Source organism: Dreissena polymorpha, chromosome 2, assembly GCF_020536995.1.
Source record: "Dreissena polymorpha isolate Duluth1 chromosome 2, UMN_Dpol_1.0, whole genome shotgun sequence".
NCBI lineage: Eukaryota > Metazoa > Mollusca > Bivalvia > Myida > Dreissenidae > Dreissena > Dreissena polymorpha.
In genome coordinates this window covers 129,287,310-129,313,488 of record NC_068356.1, presented here as the reverse complement: position 1 = coordinate 129,313,488, position 26,179 = coordinate 129,287,310, and the positions used below count along the sequence as shown (strand labels likewise).

The following is a 26,179-nucleotide window of genomic DNA, read 5'->3' as shown; positions in this document are numbered from 1 at the left end:
CAAGGTCACACTTTGAGTTCAAAGGTCAAAAATGGCCATAAATGAGCTTGTCCGAGCCATAACTATGTCGTTCATCGTCAGATTTTAAAATCATTTGGCACATTTGTTCACCATCATTGGACGGTGTGTCGCGCGAAATAATTACGTCGATATCTCCAAGGTCAAGGTCACACTTTGAGTTCAAAGGTCAAAAATGGCCATAAATGAGCTTGTCCTGGCCATAACTATGTCATTCATTGTGAGATTTTAAAATCATTTGGCACATTTGTTCACCATCATGGGACGGTGTGTCCCACGAAAGAATCACGTCAATATCTCCCAATGTCAAGGTCGCCACGACTAAAAATAGATTTAAAAAAAAAAAAAAATTACAAAGGGGGTTAATTTTTTTTTGGTTATTTCAAAAGTTCAGTTTGAGTTTTCTCCCTTTATCAGATTTTTTTTTCACAATGAAAACCTGGTTTTGTGACAATTTTGTCCCTTGTTTATTTAACAAATGCCACCATATGGCAGTGGACCTTTAAGATATTTAAATAAATAACTATTTAAGATACAATGTGATTCTGTAGATCAATGTGCATTGCCCATATCTTTCTTTTACAAAGACTTGTGAAAGGTCCTGAAAATGAAAATAAGTACAATTACTGAACTTAAGAAATCATGTTATACTGGCGCAAAATATTAATGTGTCGTCAAACATTGGAATTGAGATTGGTCTTACAATGTTTAATGAGACTGACTTCCAGTTTCCATTAATTTACCAGTAGACAGAAATGTACAGCCATATCTATGAGATTCTTGTCAAAGGGATAACAGTAAATTGACTAGATTATGCTGCCATATGCCTGCGTTTACCACTTCACATTTTAAAAACATAAATACATGATTGTTCAATTCAATAAATGATCAACTCAAATTAAAAAACAACAACTATATTTCTTTGTGCAGTTGTTGGTTCGTGCGACAAAGGCGTTCAGCTCGGGTGTGCAGTCTGCCAGTGCCACGGTAACAGTCACCGTGCTGAGGAATCTGAATGCCCCATTCTTTGACCGCCAGCTCTATGACGTCACTGTACCAGAGGCCTTGCCCATTGGAAACAGTATTGTACAACTGACTGCCAGTGACAATGATGCCTTTGTGAGTATTGTTTTCACTAAAATTATTGTAGTTTATTGTGAGTTGCACTTTGTATTCTTTATTTGTTAGTTTTTATGTAAAAAGTAATTATGAAATACATAGTGCTGTTAAAAATTTACTAGATAAAACATCTCAAAATTTCAATTAACCATGTGTTTATTTATTGCTTAATCACCCATTTTGAATAATTAAATGTAATACAACCAATCCAACCTTAATCACCATCTCTATCCATAGGATGTCCTGAGCTTCCAGATTGCCAACCTGTCTATATTTGGTACGCCATTTGATGTGTTCTATCTGGGTCCCAGCTCTGGCCTCATATCTCTACGCAGGGTTCTCACTGATACGGGCATCAATCAGTACCAGGTGAGCTGTAGTGGAATACTTGTTGAATTTAATGTGGTAACCTGCTTGCCAGCAAGTGTAAATCCATCACATTTTATACACTGGCATGGATCTGCTAGGATACCTTTGGATTCTTATAAATTATCTTAAAACTTGTTTAGTCATAAAATAAGTTTGTTCAAATATTGGTTCTGTTAAACATCTGTTTGTTCATGAAAACTTTGATTTAAGAATTCATTCTTCAGAATGTAGTAAACTGCATATTTTTAAATACACTGTCCACATTATTTTTTCATGTGTATTACAGGATATACATTGAAATTCATGCATCACTGTAAGGTTTCACCCCAACAAGTTTCTAATAATTGACCATTATCATTGTTGTATTTCCAGTTTTTGGTGTTGGCGTCTGACCAGTCAAGTCCGGCTAAAACCGGTACAGCCACTGTGCGAGTGACAGTTATCCGTAGCACGCAGCCTCCGATCTTCGTAAACAACGCCCCGTACAGCACGGGAATCAACGTGGGATCTGCAGTAGGAACGACAATCTATACACAAGCCAGGGCCGTTGATAATGACCTGGTGGTAAGTTGCCTTTGTTAGACATTGATTGATATGTTCTATAAAATTTAATTAGTGTATGTACAAGCCACTTTCTCCAATTGATTTTTAGCTACATGCTGAAGTGAAATACAAAAATTAAATTTCTAAGTTTGAACGTATTTAGATTTGTTGTGATGTTTTGATGCTATTCAAAATGTTGTAAAAAACTAGATCTCTAATACCAAGTCTACAAAAAATTGATTTCTTTACATTTTGCCCATTCAACATGATGCTTGGTTAGAACATCAGGTGGCAGAAAAATCAAATAAGCGACCAAGTGCCTTACTTATCTCTTATGTTTATATTTGGTGATTAAATGACCTGTTTTTGTGTTTCAGGGGTCCATAAGATATGGACTGACGGGTCAGTACTTTTCTGCAGCCTTCTACTTCCGGATCAATGAGACGACTGGTGACATTCTGCTTCAAAATCCCATTGGCAGTGATCAAAGTGTGACGTACATTGTATGTACTTTCATGGTCTATAATATTGTATTTTATTGCTTTATATTTTAAGTAAAAGTTTAGTAACATTTTGTGATATATTCCTAAGGATTTTATAATAAGACAATAATTTTAATCTGTAATGTCACAGATTGTGCTTTTGATATCTTTGTTTAATTAACGGGTGTCAGGAAAGGACACGGGTCAAATGTCAAATTTCTTTCTAATGATTCTTGCCACAAAATTATGCATTTGGTCTTAATCATGGTCTTTTTTCAGCTGGGCCTGTTGGCATATGACACTGCCTATCCCACACAGATAGCGTACACAAATCTCACTGTCATCGTTAACCGCAACCCAAATGCCCCTGTGTTCAACCCACAGACCTACCAGCGAACCATCTCTGAGGACTATGTACTTGGGCTAGACTTGGTCCAGTTGACAGTATCAGATGCAGACGGTGTAAGCAGAATGGGTTTTTAAAGCTTTAATAAATATTACCATCAACAATTTATTTCTTAATCATTTCTAGTGAAATGTGTCACAAAATTCGACTTTTTGCTAAAACAATTAAGTTAGGTCAGTTTCTAAAAATAAAGGGAGTTGTTGTTTTTATGCTCCCCGAAACAAATTTCGACGGAGCATATAGTTGCCAGTTTGTCCTTCCTTCCTTACTTACTTACTTACTTCCTTACTTCCGTCACACTTTTGCTACTGTTTCTCATAGTGCCTTCAATACTTAACCAATCGCTTTCATATTTGGCATGTAGGTACCTTGCATTGACCTCTACCTTTTGATGAGGTTTGAGGTCACTGGGGTCAAGATCAAGGTCACCGATGCTAATAATAGACTTCCTTCCGTCACACTTTTGCTACCGTTTCTGATAGTGCCTTCAATACTTTACCAATCGCTTTCATACTTGGCATGTAGGTACCTTGCATGGACCTCTACCTTTTGATGAGGTTTGAGGTCACTGGGGTCAAGGTCAAGGTCACTGAGGCTAATAATAGACTTTCTTCTGTCACACTTTTTCTACTGTTTCTCATTGCGCCTTCAATACTTTACCAATCGCTTTCATATTTGGCATGTAGGTACCTTGCATGGACCTCTACCTTTTGATGAGGTTTGAGGTCACTGGGTCAAGGTCACAGAGGCTAATAATAGATTTTTTAAGTGTTTATTAACACATACATTGACAAAGCACATCATCGTGGAGCATCTATCAGTTTCACGGATATTCTTGTTTTAAGTATTAAAATTCTCTGTTGTTACATGATGTTTTTATATGTGTTTGTGTATTTTTTTTGCTTCAGTATATACTGCAAAATCATCAACATTTGAATTACAATATTTATTGTGGATTTCCTCAGTAGGATGATTTTCAAATAAAGATCCCAATTAAAAATTATCCCAATTTACATTAAGCACTTACAGTTGAACTGCTTAATTTTTAATTCCTGTTAATGAATTATTTTGTGTCTGTTTCCAGCATTTTGTGCGCTGCAACATAGATAGCATTTCTGCGCCTAACGTGTTCCCTCAACCAAACAACTTGGCAGACTTTTTCTACTTGAACCCATTTACATGCCTCCTCACAGTTCGTAACAGTTTAACGGGCATTGGTATCAATTCCGTCGCCATGAGCATTTCTGGTACCGATGATGGCATTCCAAACAGAAGGACCGTCATTAACGCACAGGTTACCATCAACATTGTGCGGAATCAGAATGATCCATTCTTCGTGAACACGCCATACATTACAACCATCCCAGAGACCACTGCTCTAGGAACTGCTGTTATTACAGTGTCTGCTATTGACAATGATAGTGTGGTAAGTGAATGTGTTGAGTATAATTTGCTTATAAGTAAGAAATTCTTATTTCTTTATTTGATAAATATTTATAATGCCTTATTGTAATTAATATAATATCAAGAATATAGATAAATTTTCATGATCAGGAGGGTGTCATTGTTGCAACAAATATTCTACTTCATTCCATTGCATTTCAAGTTAACTGCTTTTTTGCCTATGATTTGTCTGACAGCAATCCCCGGTCAACTACCGATTGATTGGAGACGATTCCACTAGTACCTACTTTAACTTCAACACTACAACTGGAAGGATTACTGTTGCTAGGTATTGCTTGGATTTATTGGATCGTTCTTCTGTCAGCTAGTCTTTGTGAGTTTGCTTACATGCTTATATGTTATCAGGTCTTTAAAATATTATAAACACACAACTGGATGCATGCACGAACTGTCTGATAGAGCATTAATGAATTGGCTTAACTGGAATATTGGATTTTAAACAGGTGTGCAGAAATAAATTGTGTTTGCTGGAATTTAAACAGAAGGTTGTTTTGACTTGAAAATTAGGGCGAAATGGATTTCTCCTTGCTCATAAAATAAAGCGACATTTGCCGACTTTTGGCGAAATTCTCGCATGAGTTGTCCTCTCGCCCGACCCCTGGTATTTGATTATCTTTAAGGGGATATTTTTTCTTTGAAATGTTAAATTAAGAAAGCAATTCAATTTATTTAAACTTGCATCTATTTGTAACGTTGAAAATAAATTAAAACAATTTACAGAGACCAGGACTGAAGGAATTCAGTTTGACCTTATTTAAAGTTAGAAGAAATTAACTTCAGTCGTTCCGTTTTTCAACATTGTCCCTAGTGATTGTATGGGCTAATTGTATACATTTGTATGTGAATTGACATGACCTACCGTTACAGATCTCTACTTGAGGAGAACAGAGACCGGTACATTGGGCGCATTGTTGCCTTTGACAACGGGGCACCTGCCAGGAGCGCCACAGTAACCGCTATAATCAACATCAACAGGAATGAGAATGCTCCAATCTTCAATCCTCAGTTCTACAATCGGACTATCATGGAGACAGAACCTACGAACTTCCAGATCCTCAGGGTCACTGCAACTGACGCTGATAGAATTGTATGATTTAGCTCAGTAATTTACATGTTTGTGAGAGTGTATCAACTATCTGTCAAAATTTTGACATAAAAGCATCCAAGAAAGATGTAATATACCTCATATTGTTAGCTGTTGTTGTTGTATTGTAATGAACTTAAAATGAGTTTTCTAAGCTCATTAAACTGTGAAACCAATATCAATCAAAGAACACTTAATCGGTAGCTTAACACTACTATTATTTGACAAAGATATATACAAACTTTTAATGTGACTTTTCACATTATACAAGCAATTCAGTAAACAATTGCACCAATAAAGAAACATAATATACAACATGAATATTCTTATTTGTTCCTATTTAATTCCAGGCTCCATGGAATGCGGTCACGTACTCCACCCAGAGTTTCGACCAGAACAACTTGATCAGCCAATACTTCGATCTTATATCTTCCACTGGTGATATCCGGGTTCGTCTGCCGCTATACAATGACGCCTCTGACACAAGAACTTACACGTTCACGGTGCAGGCACAAGATGGTGGTGCTCGCTCGTCCTCATCGTTCCAGAATGCCCAAGTCACGATCAACGTGATTAGAAATTTGTTCCCGCCAGTTTTCATCAATGTGCCTTATTCTGTGTCTGTTCCCTTCACTGTTAGCCAAGGCTTCAATGTCTTTGATGTGAATGCTACCGATCAGGACACAGTGGTGAGTTTGTGTGTTTTAATACTATCTTCATATGAGAGTTAGGACAAGGAATGGAACTATTGCATAAAAATTAAGTTGTTTTTAAAAGTAACATTCTTCCCTGTTAGAACTCTCTAGATATGAAAATGCACTAAAATGAATTTTTGTTTTATCATCCTTTTATCTAATTTTCCTTTGAATTAATAGTACTATACATTTTAAGAAGAGTTTATTTATGGTGATTAATTATTGTTTAAAATGTAACAAAATAGCTGATTAGTTACATTTATGTTAATGGTCAGAAAAAATTTGCAATGAAATAAACATGCAAGAGCCCTGCATTTTAAATAAAACATATGCATAAAATAATAATACAATTCTGTGTATGTCAATATAGACTTTTCATGAACCAACTATGAATTAAATTCTGAATTCTTCAATTCAAATCTGATTGTCATATATTGGCAGCCCCCATACAATTCGATTACCTTCTCAATCATTGGTGATGAGGTTGCTACACAGAGGTTCTTCATTAATCCGACATCAGGAATCATCTCAGCAGCGTCTCAAAGCCTTGTTTCAGACACAAACAGATTTTATGTGGTAAGCTTTTTTGCCATAGCTCAATATAATTGTTATGCCCCCAGATCGAAAGATGGGGGTATATTGTTTTTGGCCTGTCTGTCTGTCATTGTGTCAGTCATTGTGTGTGTCCCAAAACTTTAACCTTGGTTAAAGTTTGATAACTTTTGCATTATTGAAGATAGCAACTTCATATTTGGCATGCATGTGTATCTCACGGAGCTGCACATTTTGAGTGGTGGAAAGTCAAGGTCAAGGTCATCCTTCAATGTCAAAGGTCAAATATCAATGTATTTTTGTTTCCTAAAACTTTAACCTTCGTTAAAGTTTGGTCATAATTTTTTAATATTGACAGGCTGTCAAGCGGTCATACTTTTTCCTACTTTTTCCTACTATTTCCTACTTTTTCATCAGGATCCTACTTTTTCCTATTTTTTTTACCAAATCTTCCTACTATTCCTACTTTTTCATTTTCAATGGAGAATTATTTTTTTTTAAAGAGTTAATTTAGTAAACTTGCAGAATGAATGAATCTATGGCATGACTGTATCCCTGTTAATGTGCATTCATCTAGATGAGACCTGACAACCCATGCTGACTGTCTGCTAGCACCTCTTCAGGAGCATAAATATTTATTTCTTATGTAACTTTTAAAATTATTGACAAGTTTTTTTTTGAAGTAACAATAGTGCCTTGTTTACTTCCTTAGCATTTGTTCACTGCAGACTTCACTACCTTACACAGTTCCCAGTGATGCAAGAGCTGAGGGAACCCATTGTTTATTCCAGTTTTATTTTGTTTCCATTGACAACAATTTGACCAAACCTTATGCATGTTTACATGATATTGCTGTTTGGAATGTAGAGATATAGAGATACATGTATTGTATGAGTGGTTATGTAATATGGAATTTATTACACAAGTTATTGGAAAAAAGATAAAACTGATGCTTTGCCGAGTTTTCATCATTTACAAATATAATGTAATAAATTCTGTATTACATGACAACGGATATGATGTTCTATTGATATCATAGGTACATCATGTTTAGTAATTAAAGATAAATGCACAGAGCCTAAATGCCCTGATACATTTTTATGCTCCCGGTAGGGTGGCATATTGCAGTTGTACTGTCAGTCCGTTTGTCTGTCTGTCTGTGTGTGTGTCCGTCCGAAAACTTTAATATGGGCCATAACTTTTGCAATATTGAAGATAGCAACTTGATATTTGGCATGCATGTGTATCTCATGAAGCTGCACATTTTTAGTGGTGAAAGGTGAAGGTCATCCTTCAAGGTCAAAAGTTAAAAAATACAATCCAAGGGAAGTAATAAGCTTTAAAAGGGAGATAATTTCTATACCTGCCAAATGATATATTGAAATTTTATTTCAAAGCTGCGCAATAGTGGGCATTGTGTTTCTGACAAACACAATTCTTGTCTAATGATGCCATTGCTAGTGAGGTAACTTCAAGGTGTTAAAGCGAAGTATTAAAATTATTAAACGGCATTATTACACTCCCGCAAAGTCATCAATAATGTAAAAGCCATTATTTGAAACTGGAATAAACAATGTAGTGCAATTGTTTCATTGCCCAATCAATGCTGTCATAAAAGATGTCAGGTGATAAGGTCCTATCTCCAGTTGCATAATCTGCTCTGCAATGACCAGTCATTTTGAATGTAACTTAAGTCATTATAACTGCACCCTATTGTCAATTTAAAGGTTTCACAATGTAGCTGTAGCAGAGCATTTACACTGCTTTATATACTAGTATTAATCTTGTACAACAAGTTGGTGTATCACTAAATAAATTTGGTCTTCTGCTTAAGGATATAACATGCACAATATAATTACCATTTTTATATCGATACACAGAAGACCTCTAACCACTTATTTGATGATACACCAAAATGAACAGCATCTAATTACATGTATACTTCTTTATCAGGGTAGCTTTGCTTGAAACTTAATTATCATAGATACACTATAAGTGCTAAAATTCCTAGTGGGAAAACAAAGTTTAACCCTTCATGGATGGAGAAGTTGGACAACAGTGGAAAAACATTGGGATCATGGTGCAAGAGAGATACCGGCAATGAGTTTGCAAGATATTGTACTGTCTGAATGAAGTCCATCTTGTAGTAATTCTGGTGCTAATCAACTTATAAGTCGTGCAGATGGATAAAAACACAAGGAAAACATGAAATACATGCATGATAATTCACAAAAGCGTTTGTTTGGAAGTGCCCAAAAGCCAAGCAGCTCTCAGGGTTGTGGGGATAAATCTATCTGTATGCAAGTACATCCATCACACAAGGAACAGGTACAAAAGGCTGAAATCTTCTGGGCCCTTAAGGTAGCTTCAAGTGGGTATCCATACAGAACATGTGATTGCACTCCTGCTCTGTTTCAAGCTATGTTTCCTGGACCTGTGTCTAAAAAATAAGTATTATGTATTCCTACTTTTGAGGGAAAAGTTCCTACTTTTTCCTACTTTTTTCCTACTTTTCTTGCAAAAGTAGTTCCTATTTTTTCCTACTTTTTGAAAAAAGGTCACTTGACAGCCTGTATTGATAGCAACTTGCTATTTGGCATGCATGTGTATCTCATGGAGCTGCACGTTTCGAGTGGTGAAATGTCGAGGTCATCCTTCAAGGTCAAAGGTCAAATTTATGGCTTCAAAGTGGCGCAATAGGGGGCATTGTGTTTCTGACAAACACATCTCTTGTTTTAATAAAAAACACCAAAACAAATCAGGTTTAATTAGGAACTACATATTTTATGAGTCATTTTGTAAAAGGAATTATTAATAAGAAGCATTAAGTTGATATTTGAATTCATGTTTAAGAAACCTTGCAGTTGGATATTCTTATAGAAATTATAATTTGGAAAGTGCATGTCAGCCAGATAACACAAATAAGGCTAATATAAGGCCAGCATTTCAGTTTTAAACCTTTTCCAACATATTCTACTTTTACATATATGCTTTTATTTTAACAGATCCTACAATTTTAACCTTTTTTCCCCCAAAAAAAATCTTACATTTGAAGTTTTTCTATAAGGTCAGATAGTTAAACCTTTTTCCAATAAATTCAACATGTTTGACCTTTTTTCCCAACAGATCCTATCCTTAAAATTTTTCTAACAAAGCCTGCATTTTATTTATTTTTTAAACAGATCCAACATTCAACATTTTTCAAACAGATCCTTCATTTAATTTTTGCCATCAGATCATATCCTTTACCTTTTTTTCCACCAGATCCTACAGTTAACATGCTCCAACAAATCACACATTTTTTTTAACAGATCTTAAATTTAACCTTTTTCTAACAGATCCAAGCTTTAATCTTGTTCTGACAGATCCAACATTAACCTTCCAACAGATCTAACATTTAACCTTATTCCAACAGACCCAAAATTAACCTTATTCCAACAGATCTAACATTAAACCTTTTTCCAACAGACCTAGCCTTAAACCTTTTTCCAACAGATCTAACATTAAACTTTATTCCAACAGATCTAACATTAAACCTTTTTCCAACAGACCCAAAATTCACCCTTTTCTAATAGATCTTATATTTAACCTTTTTCCAACAGATTTAACATTTAACCTTTTTCCAACGGATCTTAAATTTTATCTTTATCCAACAAATCCTACATTTAATCTTTTTCCAACAGATCCAACATATAAAACATTTTTTTTCTCACAGATCCGAGTGCTTGCCCAAGATGGTGGTACACCACGTCTGTCTGCTACCACAACGGTTCTCGTGAACGTAGAAAGGAACCTGTTTGCGCCGACCTGGCGCCAGCAGAACTACTCGGTCACTGTTAATGAGATACAGGACCTGGGCGTGAATCTCCTCAGTGTTCAGGCACAGGACCTTGACATACAGGTGGGTTGGATGTGAACACCACACTGGATCTCTTGAATGTAAGGATCCATATACTGTGGATTTTGCAAGGATTTTGCCTCAAAGCTTGGTATACTTTAGGAGTATATACACTCAACAAAAGTTATAACCGAACACTTGATATTTTGGGATATTAAAACCCTGTGTAATGTGCTTAGCAAAAAACAAATTATACCAAATACTTAAACATTTTATTATCACCATTTGTACAATTAATACATTTGTGATAATTAAGCAAGTGATCAGTTATAACTTGTGTTGAGTATATTTTATTGAAATACAAAAATTATTTTTCCTTGTGAAAAATAACAGTCTGTATTTAAAGTCTAGTAAAATATGAATACTGATATTGTTCTTTACAAGGATATATGCCTTGAAACAAATAAAAAAAATAAATCCAGCTAACATTTTATTTGGATGAGGAATTTGTCGTTTATTTTCAGGCTCCGTACAATACACTGGTGTACAGCGCTGTCAATACATTTGGCAACACCCTGGCATCAGAATACATTGGCTTGGGTGTCAATACTGGTGAAATCTTCATTCGCAGATCTCTGACCCTGATCACTGACAATACCTTGGTGGTACGTATCAAGGGATTCAGTATCTTGAATACATAGAATTATCATGCCATTTTAGGTAGTTTTATATTATAAATTAAACGTCTAAGAATATTTTTGAATTTGTTGCATAGTCATTACAACTTTATTTGATTTTAAATCCTGCATTCATGTTTTTATCCCCCGCCATAGGCGGAGGGATATTGTTTTGGCGTAGTCCGTCCGTCCTTCCGTCCGTCCCCCACTTTTGTATCCGGAGCTATATCTTGGAAGTGCTTTGGCAGATTTCATTGAAACTTCGTATGAGTATATATATGGATAGAGGATGATGCACGCCAAATGGCATTGTACACCATCAAATAATAACGGAGTTATGGCCCTTTGTATTTTGAAAAAATGCTTTTTTTGTGTGACCGGAGCCATATCTTGTGTCCAGAAGTATAATGGCGGGAGATATCAATTCAACAAATTTGCTTAGTTAGTCAGGAGCTACCCTATCTGCAATAAATTCATGCCAGGATTTGTGGTCTCATTTTCTGATATTATTACTCCTCATCATAGTTTAGGTATGTAGAGCCATATCTAGAGCTACACTGTTCAAATCCGCCCTAAGGCCCATTTTTGAATGATGAAGAGACTAATCTGGAACTACACTGTTCCAATATGGCATAAGGCCCATTTTCACAAGACACAGCTCATTTGATGTTTACTTCCAGCTTGAGGTATCTGTACGCGACTCCGACCCAACTACCCCAAGGGTTGCTGACAGGAATGCATACGTCACAGTGACCATTATTCGTAATATTTTCACTCCCGTGTTCACAAACACATCGTGCGATGTGTCCCTCACCACGTTCAACAACCAACAGTTCTTCCTTACTCAAGTGACGGCTACAGATGCTGACAGTATTGTAAGTGGCAACAGAGTGTGGCATCTGTATAAACTGTGTAAAATAATACTGTCGCATCTTTTGATTTAAGTTATAATACTTTAAAAGCCGAGTTTTGATAAAAAAGATCCTTTGAATTTTGAGTATTCTGAAAACATAATATCTTATACAAACATGCTGCAGTTGTCTATACTTAAGTCACAGGATTTTATGCTTATTAAGCCTTTATCCACAGAAGTCTTATTTATGTTCATGTAAAAGATTCATTAGACTTTCACACATGATTATAATTGTTTTTTTTTAATTTTGTAGAATACACCATTTGGTCAGGTCCGTTACGCCATCATCGGTGATGATGTTTCTGTTAACTTGTTCTCCATCGACGAAGTGTCGGGCCGAATTAGCGCTACAGGAAACTTGGCAACCAGTGGGGCTGAGTCATATGTGGTATGTGACATATTTATAATATTGTTTGTATCTGCCAGAGAGTGTTTTGAAGACTTGATGCATTCATTACATCTTACATTGTATTTTATTGAGACCTCTTTTAAAGTGATCATATTACTTAGTAATTTTATTCTCCAAATGTGTTTTAATACTCAATCCATAGTATAAACCAGGAGGTTAAATTTCTTTGATATGTAATATTCATTATTTCGTTTATTGGTTTGGTAATGTTCGCATTTCACAGTAACCATAAAGTTCTGTTAGATGTGTTACATGATAATGAAATGTTTTATTAATAGTTGTTTTTGTTGATCAGTGTACCGTATTATATAAATGTCTCTCGTTCTTCAGATACGAGTACAAGCCCGTGACCAAGGTCGCCCGGCGCTATACGCCACCAAGGTGTGCTCTGTCAGCGTACAACAGAACTTCCAGTCCCCGTTCTTCCTAAACAACTCCTACACTGCAACTATCAGAGAGACATTCCCTCTTGGCAATACCATACTGACAGTGTCTGGCAGAGACAGTGATCTTGCGGTAAGAGTAAACCTGTAGAACTTGCCAGTAGAGGAACTCAGATGTTTACATCTTAGAATGTTTGTTTTGAAGATCTAGCAAATATAATAGACCCAATGCATGTGCAAGTGTTGTCCCAGATTAGCCTGTCCAGTCTGCTTAGGCTAATCAGGGATAACACTTCCAGTTTAGCTCTAAATTTTTGTTCCTGATAAGCCTGTAGGTATTTCTCAGGATGTATCATAGATTACACTACAGATATGCATTAAAGACCATTTTACCAGATTCTGGTGTACATTGTTTTAAGGATTTGCAATAAATTGATTATTATAAATGTTAGTTTTTGTAAGGATATTGCCTTACAGTTTCTGTTACCATTGAAACTAGATTATCAATGAGTAACAGGTTAATTAAATCTCTGATGAGCATCTCTTGTTCAATTTGCAACTTATGGAACATTATTTTATCCCATATCAAAGGGGGAGGGATATAGAACTAACATTGTCTGTTCATCCATCAGTCCATTAGTTCGGGGTTAGTCTGTCTCAAACAAAACTTTTTGGGCGGGGATATCAATTCAACAATGTTGATTGTTTCCATTTGTATTATTAAGAAATTAAAAGATTTATGTATTGAAAATGCTTAAATAATTTGTTAAAAATATGTTTTGCACTGCAATATAGTTGTGCATGGGCTTTGAATACTTTCTTTAGTACTTGAAACAAATAATTGCAGGCACTTTCATAATTAAGCTGATGTGTTTCTGGTCAATAATTCATGTGCAGTTGTTTGTATACAATTTGCTTTTAACTAGTATGAACTTTTTTTAATTAGCCATTCCTTTTTCTAGGCGCCCCACAACGCTATCCGCTATCAGCTAACAAGGGATGCGGAGGATTTGGAATGTTTCTTGATCAACTCAGTCACAGGAGAACTCGCCCTACGTAGATCCCTGCTCTATGATCCCTGCACTTCAAACCTGTTCTTTGTAAGTGGCTCGGCAGGTGTTTTTAGTAAAAATAAAATAAGTATTTTTAAGACATTTTGTTTTGTATTTAAATTTGTTAATTGAATTTCTTTTAATTAAAAATAAGTTTGCATGGTTTCAAGCATAAATCAGTTCTTAACCAGAAAGTTATTTTTTGTAGATGAGAGCTCAAGTGTATGACCTTGGAAAACCTCAACTATTTGGACCAGAGGTTAACATCACAATCGTTGTCCAGCGAAACAACAACCCGCCGTTCTTTATTAATGATCCTTACACGCGAACAATAGCCGAGAATCAGGCAGTTGGAACTCTTGTCTACGACACATCAGCTAGTGACCTAGACATTTTGGTCAGTATTTGGAATTAGATTTAAGTATTGAATGCTGAACAATCATTTTACTAGCAGAATTATTTTTTTACTAGTTTTTGCTCATCTATTTTTTGAAAAAAAAAAGAGCTATTGTCATCACCTTGGCGTCTGCGTCGGCGTTAAGGTCCACTTTTCTCATAAAGTATCAATGCTATTGCATTCAAACTTGGTACACTTACTTACTATCATTAGGGGACTGGGCAGGCAAAGTAAGATAACTCTGGCTTGCATTTTGACAGAATTATGTGCCCTTTTTATACTTAGGAAATTGAAAATTTTGGTTAAGTTTTGTGTTTAGGTCCATTTTATTCCTTAAGTATCAAAGCTATTGCTTTCATACTTGCAACACTTGCATTCATATTTGGAACACTTGCAAACTATCATAAGGGGACAGTAAAGGACAAGTTGCATAACTCTGGTTGTCATTTTTACGGAATTATGGCCCTTTTTTGACTTGGTAACTTTGAATATATGGTTACATTTTATGTTTAGATCTACTTTACTTCTAAAGTATCAAGGCTATTGCTTTCAAACTTCAAATACTTTCATGGTATCATGAGGGTACTGTACCTGGCAAGTTGAATTTTACCTTGACCTTTGAATGACCTTTACTCTCAAGGTCAAATTATAAATTTTGCTAAAATTGCCATTACTTCTTTATTTACAATTAGATTTGATTGATACTTTGACAAAACAACTCTTACCTGACATACCACAATAGACTCCACCCAAACCATCCCCCACGCCCCACCCCGAATCCCCCCTAAATTCCCCCATTTTTTTTTAAAGATCTTCTTATAACTGACCACCACACACACCCTCACACAATACCCCCAACCCATCCCAAAAAATAATTTTTATGCCCCTGGTAGGGTGGCATATAACAGTTGAACTGTCTGTCAGTATGTCAGTCAGTCTGTCCGTCCGTCCAAAAAAACTTTAACATTGGCCATAACTTTTTCAATATTGAAGATAGCAACTTGATATTTGGCATGCATGTGTATCTCATGGAGCTGCACATTTTGAGTGGTGGAAGTTCAAGGTCAAGGTCATCCTTCAAGGTCAAAAAATAAATAAATTCAAAGGGGCGATCTCATGAAGCTGCACATTTTGAGTGGTGGAAGTTCAAGGTCAAGGTCATCCTTCAAGGTCAAGGTCATCCTTCAAGGTCAAGGTCATCCTTCAAGGTCAAGGTCATCCTTCAAGGTCAACGGTAAAAAAATTAATATTTCAAAGCGGCCTTCTTATAAAGCTGCACATTTTGAGTGGTGGAAGGTCAAGGTCATCCTTAGAGGTCAAAGGTAAAAAAAAACGAACAAAAAATTTGTCAAAGCGGCGCAATAGGGGGCATTGTGTTTCTGACGAACACATCTCTTTTTTTTTTCAAACATGGTTAAAAAACACAAATATTTATTTCTATTATTTTATTTTTGAAATACCGTCCAACCATCCCACCCAAGAATCTCCCCCAAACAAAAAAAATATTTATTTTTTGTGCATTTATTTTGCATCTTTGGAAGATAATGTAATAAATGACCACACACCCACACTATACACCCCTCTCCACTCCACCCCTCCCTTCTTTGTGATTGAAATTTAGATAGGTCCCTACACCTTTAAAAATAAAAATAAATGTGCGGTCTGCACCCGCAAGGCGGTGCACTTGTTGATGATTAGAAGTCAATTATATTTCCACATAGCATTCAGAAAGATTTTGATCATCTATCATTATAATTTTAATTTAGTGTACTAGAAGTTTTTGCTTAAAAACTTACATAAAAAAATGCATTGTAATAAAAAACACATTTGTTATGCTCCCCCTAAAAATTATTTTGGGGGAGCATATAGTCACTGCTTTGTCTGTGCGTGTGTGTGTCTGTCTGTCTTTCTGTCCCTCCGTGCACAATTTTTGTCTGGGCTATTTCTCAGCAACTAATGACCGGAATTCAATGAAACTTTATGGGAAGCTTCACTACCAAGAGATGTGCATATTATGAGCCGGTTCTGGTCGGATGATTTTTCACAGAGTTATGGCCCTTTGAAATTTTCTATAAAAAATTCTTGTCGCCCCAACTACTGTGCCCTAAAGACGTTTCCTTTTATCTGAATATATAGTGCAATATTGTGACAAAAAAAACCTTTGGGGAGCATCACCCATCTCTGACGGTTTCTTGTTCTATATCTTGTAGGCCCCATTCAACACTCTGACGTATGCCATTATTGGAGACGACTCTGCCCCAACCTACTTCTCCATCAACTCCACAACGGGCGACGTTTTTCTCACCAACTCTGTACAGTTGGATACTCAATCACAGTACCAACTTCGTCTATTAGTCAGTGATGGCGGAATACCATCTCGCATGGACTCTGCTATTTTGACAGTTAGCGTCACAAGAAATCTCTTCAGTCCAGTTATTAACCCATTGAATTATGAAGCCACAATTTTCGAGGACACATTTATCGGTGAAGAAATCGTAAGGGTTTTGGCCACTGATCAGGATGTGAGGTCCCCTCATAATGATATCCGATACGAAGCTGTTGGTACAAACTCTGGAAACACACTGACCTACTTTGGCATTGGAAGCACCGATGGATCTGTGTTTGTCAGGAGGTCATTGACCACTGACAACAACCAGCAAAATGAATTCACAGTAAGTAATTAATTCTTTTTGTAATCAAATTGATAAATTAAAGGCAAATACCTTTTTTGAAAAGATGGTAAACTATTTCAATTTAGGGTTGTTAACAAATGCCAAATATTTGCATGTTTGATTTTGCAGATGTTTGTTCGAGCTTTTGACCTCGGCGTTCCTCAGAGGTCTAGCGCCAACCAGGCCACTGTGAGAATCCTTGTGCTTCGTAACAGGAACTGCCCGGTGTTTGCCAACCTGCCAACAAACATCACAATTTCCCAGTCCCAGAATACACAGACCCGGATCTTCAACGTCTCTGCCACAGATCTTGATGCTGCAGTTAGTACTTATTTAAAACATCAGATTGTAGTGTATTGTTGTTTTTACAGTCTAGACTACTGTTTAAATTTGTTTTTATTATTTTTCTTAACATAAAAGAAAGAAATGTAATGAATTTGTTCTAAATTTATTTTTGTTCAGTTAATTGATAGAAATAAATATTGGGGGTCAAAAAGGATTCTTTTTTTAATGTGTTGAATGACTTTATTTCCTTAAATACTAAATGAGATTTTTTTTTTAAGTTAAATAAAAACGAAAAAATTGTAATTAAAATCATGAAGTTTAAAAAATATTTTTTATAGTGAAAGTATGATGAATGTTCACTTATAATTTGATAGCAAATAAATTCACAGTCTCATACTCTGTCTTTCTAGGGTCGCTTCAGTACGCTGACCTACTCCCTAGTCGGTGATGACAATGCTGCAGTCCTGTTCAACATAGACCCCAACAATGGCTTCATCTTCATCTCAAACACTGGTCTTATCAGTGACAGATCCTCAGTCTACAAGGTTAGTGACTGAGTTAAGCCTTAGCTTGAACTTTAGTTTAAAGTACTTATAGTTATATGTTGGGAAAGGATATGTGATTACTTTGAACTGCATGGTCAACATGAGTTTTCACAGCATTGGAAAATCATTAACTTAGTTGTATAATGACATGCTGGTAAAAATGGATTTAACCAGTATGATGTTCCTTATCTTAATTATGTCAGGTATAGCTTTTTTTTTCATTGCAAGTTTTTCTTGTTGATGCAGTGTAGAAGTAATTTATAGGTTTGTATGTAGTACTCATAATACAGATGTAGCCTGTGTGTGTGATTTTGCTTCTTTGTTTATAATTTTCTTTGCCCAACCAATATTGCTTAGCGTGAATGGATCAATTCAAAGTTGAGACTTTCAATGATACAAGAAAAGTGGTAAAATTTCTAAAAACACTTCTTTGGTCAACTTACTAGTACAAATAAATACCTACTGACAATGCCTGAATTTAGTTCTCATCAAGGGTACACACGAGGAATCCTGTACTTGTTTGCAGCTGAGAGTACGTGCTTCTGATGGGGGATACAGCCCATGCACAAGAGATAGTGTCCTGACTGTGAATGTCTTGCGTAACGAACTTGCCCCTGTCTTCCAACCAAGTAGCATCTACCGTGTGACAATCCTGGAGACCCTGTCTACTGCAGAGTCCATCTTCACTGTTACCGCTAGAGACAACGATTTGCAGGTGAGAATTGTTATTTTTGCATTGAACGAGACCTTTTGTTTAACCCTTTATCTCACAAACAAGTATTGTGACCCATTTGTCGTCTCTTTGGAATTCATATTAAATCATCGACCGATCCTTAACATACTGATTAGCAACAAACAGCATAAAACCTGAATGGCCTGCAGGTAACTTTCAGGCTGTTCTGGTTTTATGCTGGTTGCATATAGCCATTTTCACCTCGTTTCAGCTTAAAAGGGTTTAAGTGCACATGAACATTATACATAATATTTGGGCCTTTTAAATTTTATGTGCATTTAATTCAATGACATGTAACAGTAAAATGAGGATAGTAATATAAACTGTTTAAGGTACTTCAATTTTATAATTATTTAAATAATATCAAATGTTAAATTGTTTGTTGTATCTCTTCTTGTTTATTATGTTTATTATTTTGCCTTTTTTTTGGCTTCGTACCCTAAAATCTTCATAAAAAGCTTATAATGATTTTGCAACACATAAATAAATCTATTCTGTAACCATTCATTATTTATTGATTTCCAGTGTCAAAAAAACGCAAACAAAACAGTTTTTTTTAACATACGGAAGAAAAATTGCATGTTCTTTTGTATGAAATAGTTTTACCACTAAACTCTTGATTTTAAATAGCAATGCCCACATAATTTGGCAGATTTTGAAGGGAAGCAGACAATGACAACGAGCGAGGCATGGTATAGGGGACATAGCCATGGGTTATGGTTAGGGTTAGGGTTAAGGTTAGGGGTCAGGTTAGGGTTAAGGTTATGGTTAAGCCTAACCCTAACCGAAACCCGACCCCTAACCCTTACCTTACCCCTTATCCTTACCCTCTAACCCCCCCATGCGCATTACAATACCATGCCTCGCTCGTTGTCCTCTTCCCGATTTTTAAGGAACCCTCTGTTATTCTATCGAAGTGAAACATGTGTATTTAATGATTTGCAGGCACCCAACAATGTAGTTTCCTACTACCTATCCTCAACGACAGCCAACTCAAATATGTTCTTTGTGGAGTTTAACACTGGACGGGTCTTCCTCAGGACAAGCCTCATGGGAATTGCTCTGAACCAGTATAATGTAAGAAGTTAAAATGAACACAACAACAAACCTTAGTTGATAACCCTTTACCATTCAGATGTGCACTTTAACGAGTTTCTATTCCTTTAAAAAATCAAATTAAATTTAAGACCTTTCTTATTATATTCAAGTTACTAAAGGCTTCATATCCAACTCTTAAGATACTGATGAAAAGCAAACAACATAAAACTTGAACAGACTTAAAATTACTTGCAGGCCATTCTTGTGTGATGCTGATTGCATATAGACATGATGCTGGTTGCATATAAACATGATGCTGGTTGCATATAGACATGATGCTGGTTGCATATAGACATGATGCTGGTTGCATATAGACATGATGCTGGTTGCATATAGACATGATGCTGGTTGCATATAGACATGATGCTGGTTGCATATAGACATGATGCTGGTTGCATATAGACATGATGCTGGTTGCATATAGACATTTTTAATTCTTCTGAGCAGGAAAGGGTTAAGGGAGTATGATAACCAATACATAATCTTTTACACTCTAGAAATATGGATCAGAAACATCTATTCTTAGGCTTATACAATTGAATGATGCTTAACTTGCATGTGTTTGGTTTGCATCTGTTGGGTACCATTAGGTTGGTTTGATGTGGTTTACCATGCAACAACCTTTTTTACCTTCACAAAATAATCTTTGTTTAAAACGGACGAGTTATCATATAAAATTGGAAACACTTGACTGTGGATGTCAGGTATCATTGTGAATAAGTTTCAAATGATAACATGAAAGTCATGGTTACTTTCACCCATGAAATGAAATATTTGTAGTATTGACATGAATAAACCTGTGTACTAATTGTATCTGCAGCAACAAAATGACACAACAATTTTCGTTGCTAGGTAACTATCACAGCCCAAGATGGAGGATTCCCCACACGATCAAGCGAGGCCTTATTGATTGTAGACATTCTTAGAAATCGTTTCCCTCCGACGTTTGTGAATGAACCTTATACACGCACCATTGATCGTAACCTCGCCACAGGAAGCTCCATTGTTGAGGTCACTGCCACTGATGTTGATCTTACGGTAAACTTTCTATTTTGTTTAGATTTTTTAGTTTTGTTTTAAATGATGTAGAACTTTGAGAATGATTGCTTTGTCCATAATTGTTTCAATAGTTTTGTGCTTGGAAACGTAATTACTATGTGGATACAAACTTTGGTTTCATTCGTTCATTCAAGGTAATCCAGGAAACAACTTTTTATGCAAAAAATTATTGAAAACATAAATTTGTTAATCATTTTTTGTTTTGTATGCCTTTCTTGGAAAACTGGGCATAGTACATGTTCATAGTTTCATTTCAGAAAAGACACTTTTCGCTCTAATGGTATTTTTCAATTGAAGAAGTACCTTCTTAGCTAAAATTCAGTGTATGCGGAAAGTGTCCTCCCAGATTAGCCTGTGCAGATGACTGTATGCACACACAGTAAGCCCAGTTTTCCCAAGACAAGCCTCGTTTTTTCTGTTATTTTATATTTCCATTACTGTTTTTGTTCTCAGGCTCCATACAACACTCTGCAATACAGCATTATTGGAGACGATTCGGCACCTACATATTTCTCCATAAATTCTTTCAATGGCCGCATTTCCTTGCAAGCTTCCATTTCTACAGATGCGAGTGATGTATATTATGTGAGTAATGTTATTAAAGACAAGAACAATGTATTTTATAAATGTCTATTCAAGATTTCATTTGTTATGCCTCCGGTAGGGTGTCATATAGCAGTCGCACTGTCAGCTCTTCAGTCCGTCCGTTTGTCCATCTATCTGTCTGTCCTAATGGCATTCTGTTTTCCGGAGTTATTTACGCAACGCTTTAAGATATTGAGCTGATTTTTTGTATGGGAGACTACCTACATGACCTACAGATGAAGTATAACATTTGTTTGATTTCTGACAAAGAAATTGGTCTTGGACTTATCTAAATGTTTGCCAAGGGAAGCAATAAGATTTAAAGGGAGGTAATTTTTATGGCCACGGTAGGGTGGCATATAGCAGTTGAACTGTCTGTCAGTCGGTATGTCAGTCGGTCCGTCCGTCTGAAAAAAAACTTTTAACATTGGCCATAACTTTTGCAATATTGAAGATAGCAACTTGATATTTGGCATGCATGTGTATCTCATGAAGCTGCACATTTTGAGTGGTGGAAGTTAAAGGTCAAGGTCATCCTTCAAGGTCAAAGTCAAAAAAATAAATATTTCAAAGCGGCGCAATAGGGGGCATTGTGTTACTGACAAACACATCTCTTGTTATTTTTTATTTGGCATGTGCAACATCTATTTTTGACAAGGAAAGTAATACTTTTTAAATCCAAGGAGGAGCCTCTATTAATAGAAAGATAAAGGCATGGAGACAAAAGTGGATATAGAAATTTTCTCTATAATAACTATTTTCAGAGTTTTTTTACGCATTGTTTTCAGATATTGAGCTGATTCTTTGTATGCGAGTTACCTTCATTACCTACAGAAGTGTGAAATGGGCTCTGGTCAATTGATTTTTTACGATGTTATGGGCCTTGGACTTACTTAAAAAATATATAATAACCTTTTTCTGGAGTTTTTTAAGCAATGCTTTTCAGAGCTGAATTGATTTTTATATGTATGTGTCTTCCAACATGACTTACAAATGAATTGTGAAATTTGTTCCAGTCCCTTTATTTTGGGGTTAGTTATGTGCCTTGTTTTCTCTTAAATAGCTGCATTGTGTTTCACAAATGCATCTCTTGTTAATAATTAATTGTTTTTGTTTAAACATTTTGACTTACCGGGTAAGCTTATATTATTTGAATAACTTAGCATGTACTTTTACTTCAGGTTATATTATAGACATTGACAGATAGCACATAGATTATTGTACAAAATAGAATTCTTAGGTTTAATTTTAACAGCTTTCTTCATAATTTACTAAGAACTGTATGATTGATATTATTTGTTTTATTCCTTTTTTGATCACTTTATACACAGTCTTACTTTCCTGATTAAAGGTGCGAGTGCTGGTCCAGGATGGTGGTAATCCTCGTTTGTCAGACACGACCGTTGTCATTGTGTACGTGAATCGCAACTTGTTCCCACCAGTGTTCAGTCCACAGCAGTACAGTGCAACAATCCTGGATACACAGGCGATAGGAGTACCGATAGTGTACATCACCGCAACGGATGCTGATACTACCGTATATAGATTTGATGTTTAATATTCATGCTGAAATAAAATAACAAAAATTGAGTTATGAGTAATAGGAATAGTTTTAAACTATACAATAATATGATAAATCCTGATTGATTTGTAGTTTTCTTTAAGTTCATGATTTGCATTATGAATATTATTTTACTTACATATGAATATATGAAAACATTAAATTATTACAGGCATTTATTTATACAGTTTGTAAATATTAAAAACGTTCCATGTCATTGAATACATGTTACATTTTATCGAAATAGTAATGTGTAAATTTGAGAATTTCCTTTAATCGTTAACCTAACCTAATATTTATTAACATAGACTGCAATGGATTCAGTTAAACTGAACTGTCATTAAGAAAACCACAATGTTTATCGCGTTGTATGTTCAATATGCACATCTTCCAGTCTCCCCACAATGTGGTACGCTATGAGTTACGTGGCAATACCGCAGACATGGATCGCTTTATGGTGGACACAATAACTGGAGCCGTCATGCTGCGTTCAAGTGTCTACAACATCAGCCTCAATGTTCAGCAGAATACATTCTCCGTACGTTTTAGTTCTTGATGCATCAATTGGTGATTTTTTATGTGTTTTCAATGGTTTATTGATGGCTCTGCCCAAAATTGTAATGTTGCTCTGTGTTTGAAATTGCATTTTCTTTTGCACATGCTTCTTGAATTGTCTGGAAACAAATTTGTTGAAATAAGTTTATATTGTATAAAATGGTATGTATTAACATAATAATTAATTGGAAAAGATTTTTTTTTTAAAAATATGATAACTTAGAGAAAAATAACATATTTGTTCATGTTCACTTTATGTAAGACATTTTCCTGATATCAAACAGTCAAGAAAAGATGTTCGAATTGGTTATAATAATCTGCATATTTTTTTTTCTTGCCATTATGAAGTGCTCCTGTGTATTCTGTGTGTACGTAACTTATGTTTTTGTTTACAGTTCCAAGGGTTTGCATCCGACCTTGGAAGGCCGAACTCTCTCTCAACCAGCCAGCTGGCAAACATCTTCATCACTGTGGTGAGAAACAACTTTGCACCAGTTTTCCAGAACACGCCATACCAAATCAGCATACAGGAAAACCACCCTGCTCTAGCGTCCGTCTTCAAGACTTCTGCTGTTGACGCTGATGCTACAGTAAGATTTGAGACTTAAGGATTTGCCCTTACTTTATATTTGCACATTTTTATTTTTTATTTCGGGGTTTCCTTTAAAAAATTCTTTGTGGGTTAGCTTTCAACAAATTAATGTTTTCTTACTTTCAATAATTGGACCAACCCTGCAATACATAGAAATATGTGCTGTCCTTTGACAGTTTAATGATTTTTTTATCTGAATTGTATTCCGGGAAAATCAGTTTATTGCATGAGCTTATTTGCTCCACAATTAGCCTGTGCATTGAGCGCGGGCTTATCAAGGACAACACTGTCCACCTACACTAGAATTTTTTTATTAGATCTTTTTACAAAAATTTCCATACAACCAGACAGTGTCGTCCCTGATAAGCCTGTCCGGACAGGCTATTCTGGGACAACATTTTGCATATTCATTGAGCCTACTTTTTTCAGAATCTCAACTTTTATATTATTTACTACTTTCTGTACTCCAGGCCCCGTTCAACACTGTGCGTTATGAGATGATTGGTGACGACTCAACCCCCTCATTCTTTTTTGTTAACGACACAACTGGCTTGATCAGTCTGCGGTCAAATACCAACCTAGTGCTAGATTCAACCACACGATTTATGGTAAGTGTTAACTTTCTCATGTATTTTTTGTATTATATCTGATTGCTATGCAGTGTTTTCTAATCCATACACACAATCTGAAAGTCATATACCAGTATCAATTAAAAAGATCAAATATATTTTCCCATTTAATGAACATGTATAACTGTTACAACCAAACAATCGCCTTTGCTTTCAAACGCAATGATTTTGTTATATTTTCATTATCTCATTATATCAATTTAGAAATATTTTCTTGTTAAATGTTTTAAAAAATATATAAAATCCACCAAAACATTAGCATTATAGAGATTTTAGGAGATGTATGAATTAAGATGTGTTCCTTCCATTTTCTGTCAATAGAATACTTGGTTTAATCCTTATGCATTTGGACTGATTCTTTGTGCAAAATGATTAATAAATCGGACTATAAATGTAATGTTTTACAACTCTATCCGTAAAGGCCCGTGTCCTTGCCTATGATGGAGGGTTCCCAAGCCGGTCATCAACAGCAGTAGTGATCATCAACGTGCTTCGTAACTTGTTCTCCCCAGTTTTCAACCACACCCAGAACATACAAGTCACCATCTTTGAAACTGCCCCAATTGGCACGTTTATCTTTGACTTGAATGCTTTTGATCAAGATAGACAGGTAAATGGAACATTTCTTTAACACGTAAAATCTGTTAATTTAAGAATAAGATTTTTCAATTGGGTAAAAGTGTAGTGTATTGATTGGAAGTACTATTGATTTAAATACATGTAATATTACAAAACCATTTATGGGTTGTAGAAGCTGTTTGTCAATTTGTTTCTTCCATGTAATAGATTTAAAAAAAAATGCTGACCATGGCATGGTCATATTAAAAATTTGCCTTGTTCCATTAATATCCCAACCAAGAAAAAATCTGTGTCATAAAATGTAAACAAACGTGATTTGAATTCACATTGATTGCTAAAACATCATGGAAGCAGATATGGTCAATTAAGTTTCTCGAGGTCTTTGGTGAGTGCCGGAACACATTTAGCCCTCTTGTTTAAAGGAAGCACAGAATTAAAAAAGCACTCGTAAAAGACACTCATTTCTCGTATGCAGGCTCCAGAAAACACTGTGACGTACTTCATCAACAATTTCAACTTCAACAATCAGTTCCTCATCAACCCCACTACTGGTGTGATCACACTGTTGCAGAGTGTTCTCAACACTCAGACAGACTTCTACAGGGTAGGCTTTGTATATTTGTTTTATAGCTTTTCTTAAAATAAAAGTTTTTCAATTCATTAAAATTGAATTAACCTAGAATGAGTATTTTGCTATTAAGCTAAATTGCAACCAAAAAACCAGAACCTTTAAATTCAAAATGGACTTTTTTGTAGTCTAGAATTTAGGAATTATACCTTTTTGTTTGCAGCTTGCAAAACAAAATTACAGTAATAGTTAAAACATACACTTTCTTCTTTACAACAGTTTAAAATATTAAACTTTTTTTAGATAATAGCAATAGG

At 35.5% G+C, this 26,179-nt stretch overlaps 1 protein-coding gene across 1 annotated transcript in view; it reads left to right on the top strand.

Annotated features, from left to right (window-relative positions):
* Positions 1-26,179, top strand: part of LOC127870076 (uncharacterized) — a 134,080-nt gene that overhangs the window by 47,448 nt on the left and 60,453 nt on the right. The window contains 30 exon segments of the mRNA XM_052412735.1: positions 949-1,137; positions 1,375-1,506; positions 1,879-2,070; positions 2,427-2,552; positions 2,811-2,993; positions 4,022-4,363; positions 4,578-4,669; positions 5,269-5,488; positions 5,836-6,174; positions 6,622-6,756; positions 10,448-10,633; positions 11,095-11,235; positions 11,928-12,122; positions 12,414-12,548; positions 12,900-13,085; positions 13,915-14,052; positions 14,213-14,401; positions 16,612-17,073; positions 17,203-17,394; positions 17,769-17,903; positions 18,430-18,618; positions 19,582-19,713; positions 20,587-20,772; positions 21,247-21,378; positions 22,730-22,915; positions 23,334-23,477; positions 23,890-24,084; positions 24,557-24,694; positions 25,137-25,325; positions 25,770-25,898. Coding sequence (XP_052268695.1) covers positions 949-1,137; positions 1,375-1,506; positions 1,879-2,070; positions 2,427-2,552; positions 2,811-2,993; positions 4,022-4,363; positions 4,578-4,669; positions 5,269-5,488; positions 5,836-6,174; positions 6,622-6,756; positions 10,448-10,633; positions 11,095-11,235; positions 11,928-12,122; positions 12,414-12,548; positions 12,900-13,085; positions 13,915-14,052; positions 14,213-14,401; positions 16,612-17,073; positions 17,203-17,394; positions 17,769-17,903; positions 18,430-18,618; positions 19,582-19,713; positions 20,587-20,772; positions 21,247-21,378; positions 22,730-22,915; positions 23,334-23,477; positions 23,890-24,084; positions 24,557-24,694; positions 25,137-25,325; positions 25,770-25,898 — 5,529 coding nt within the window.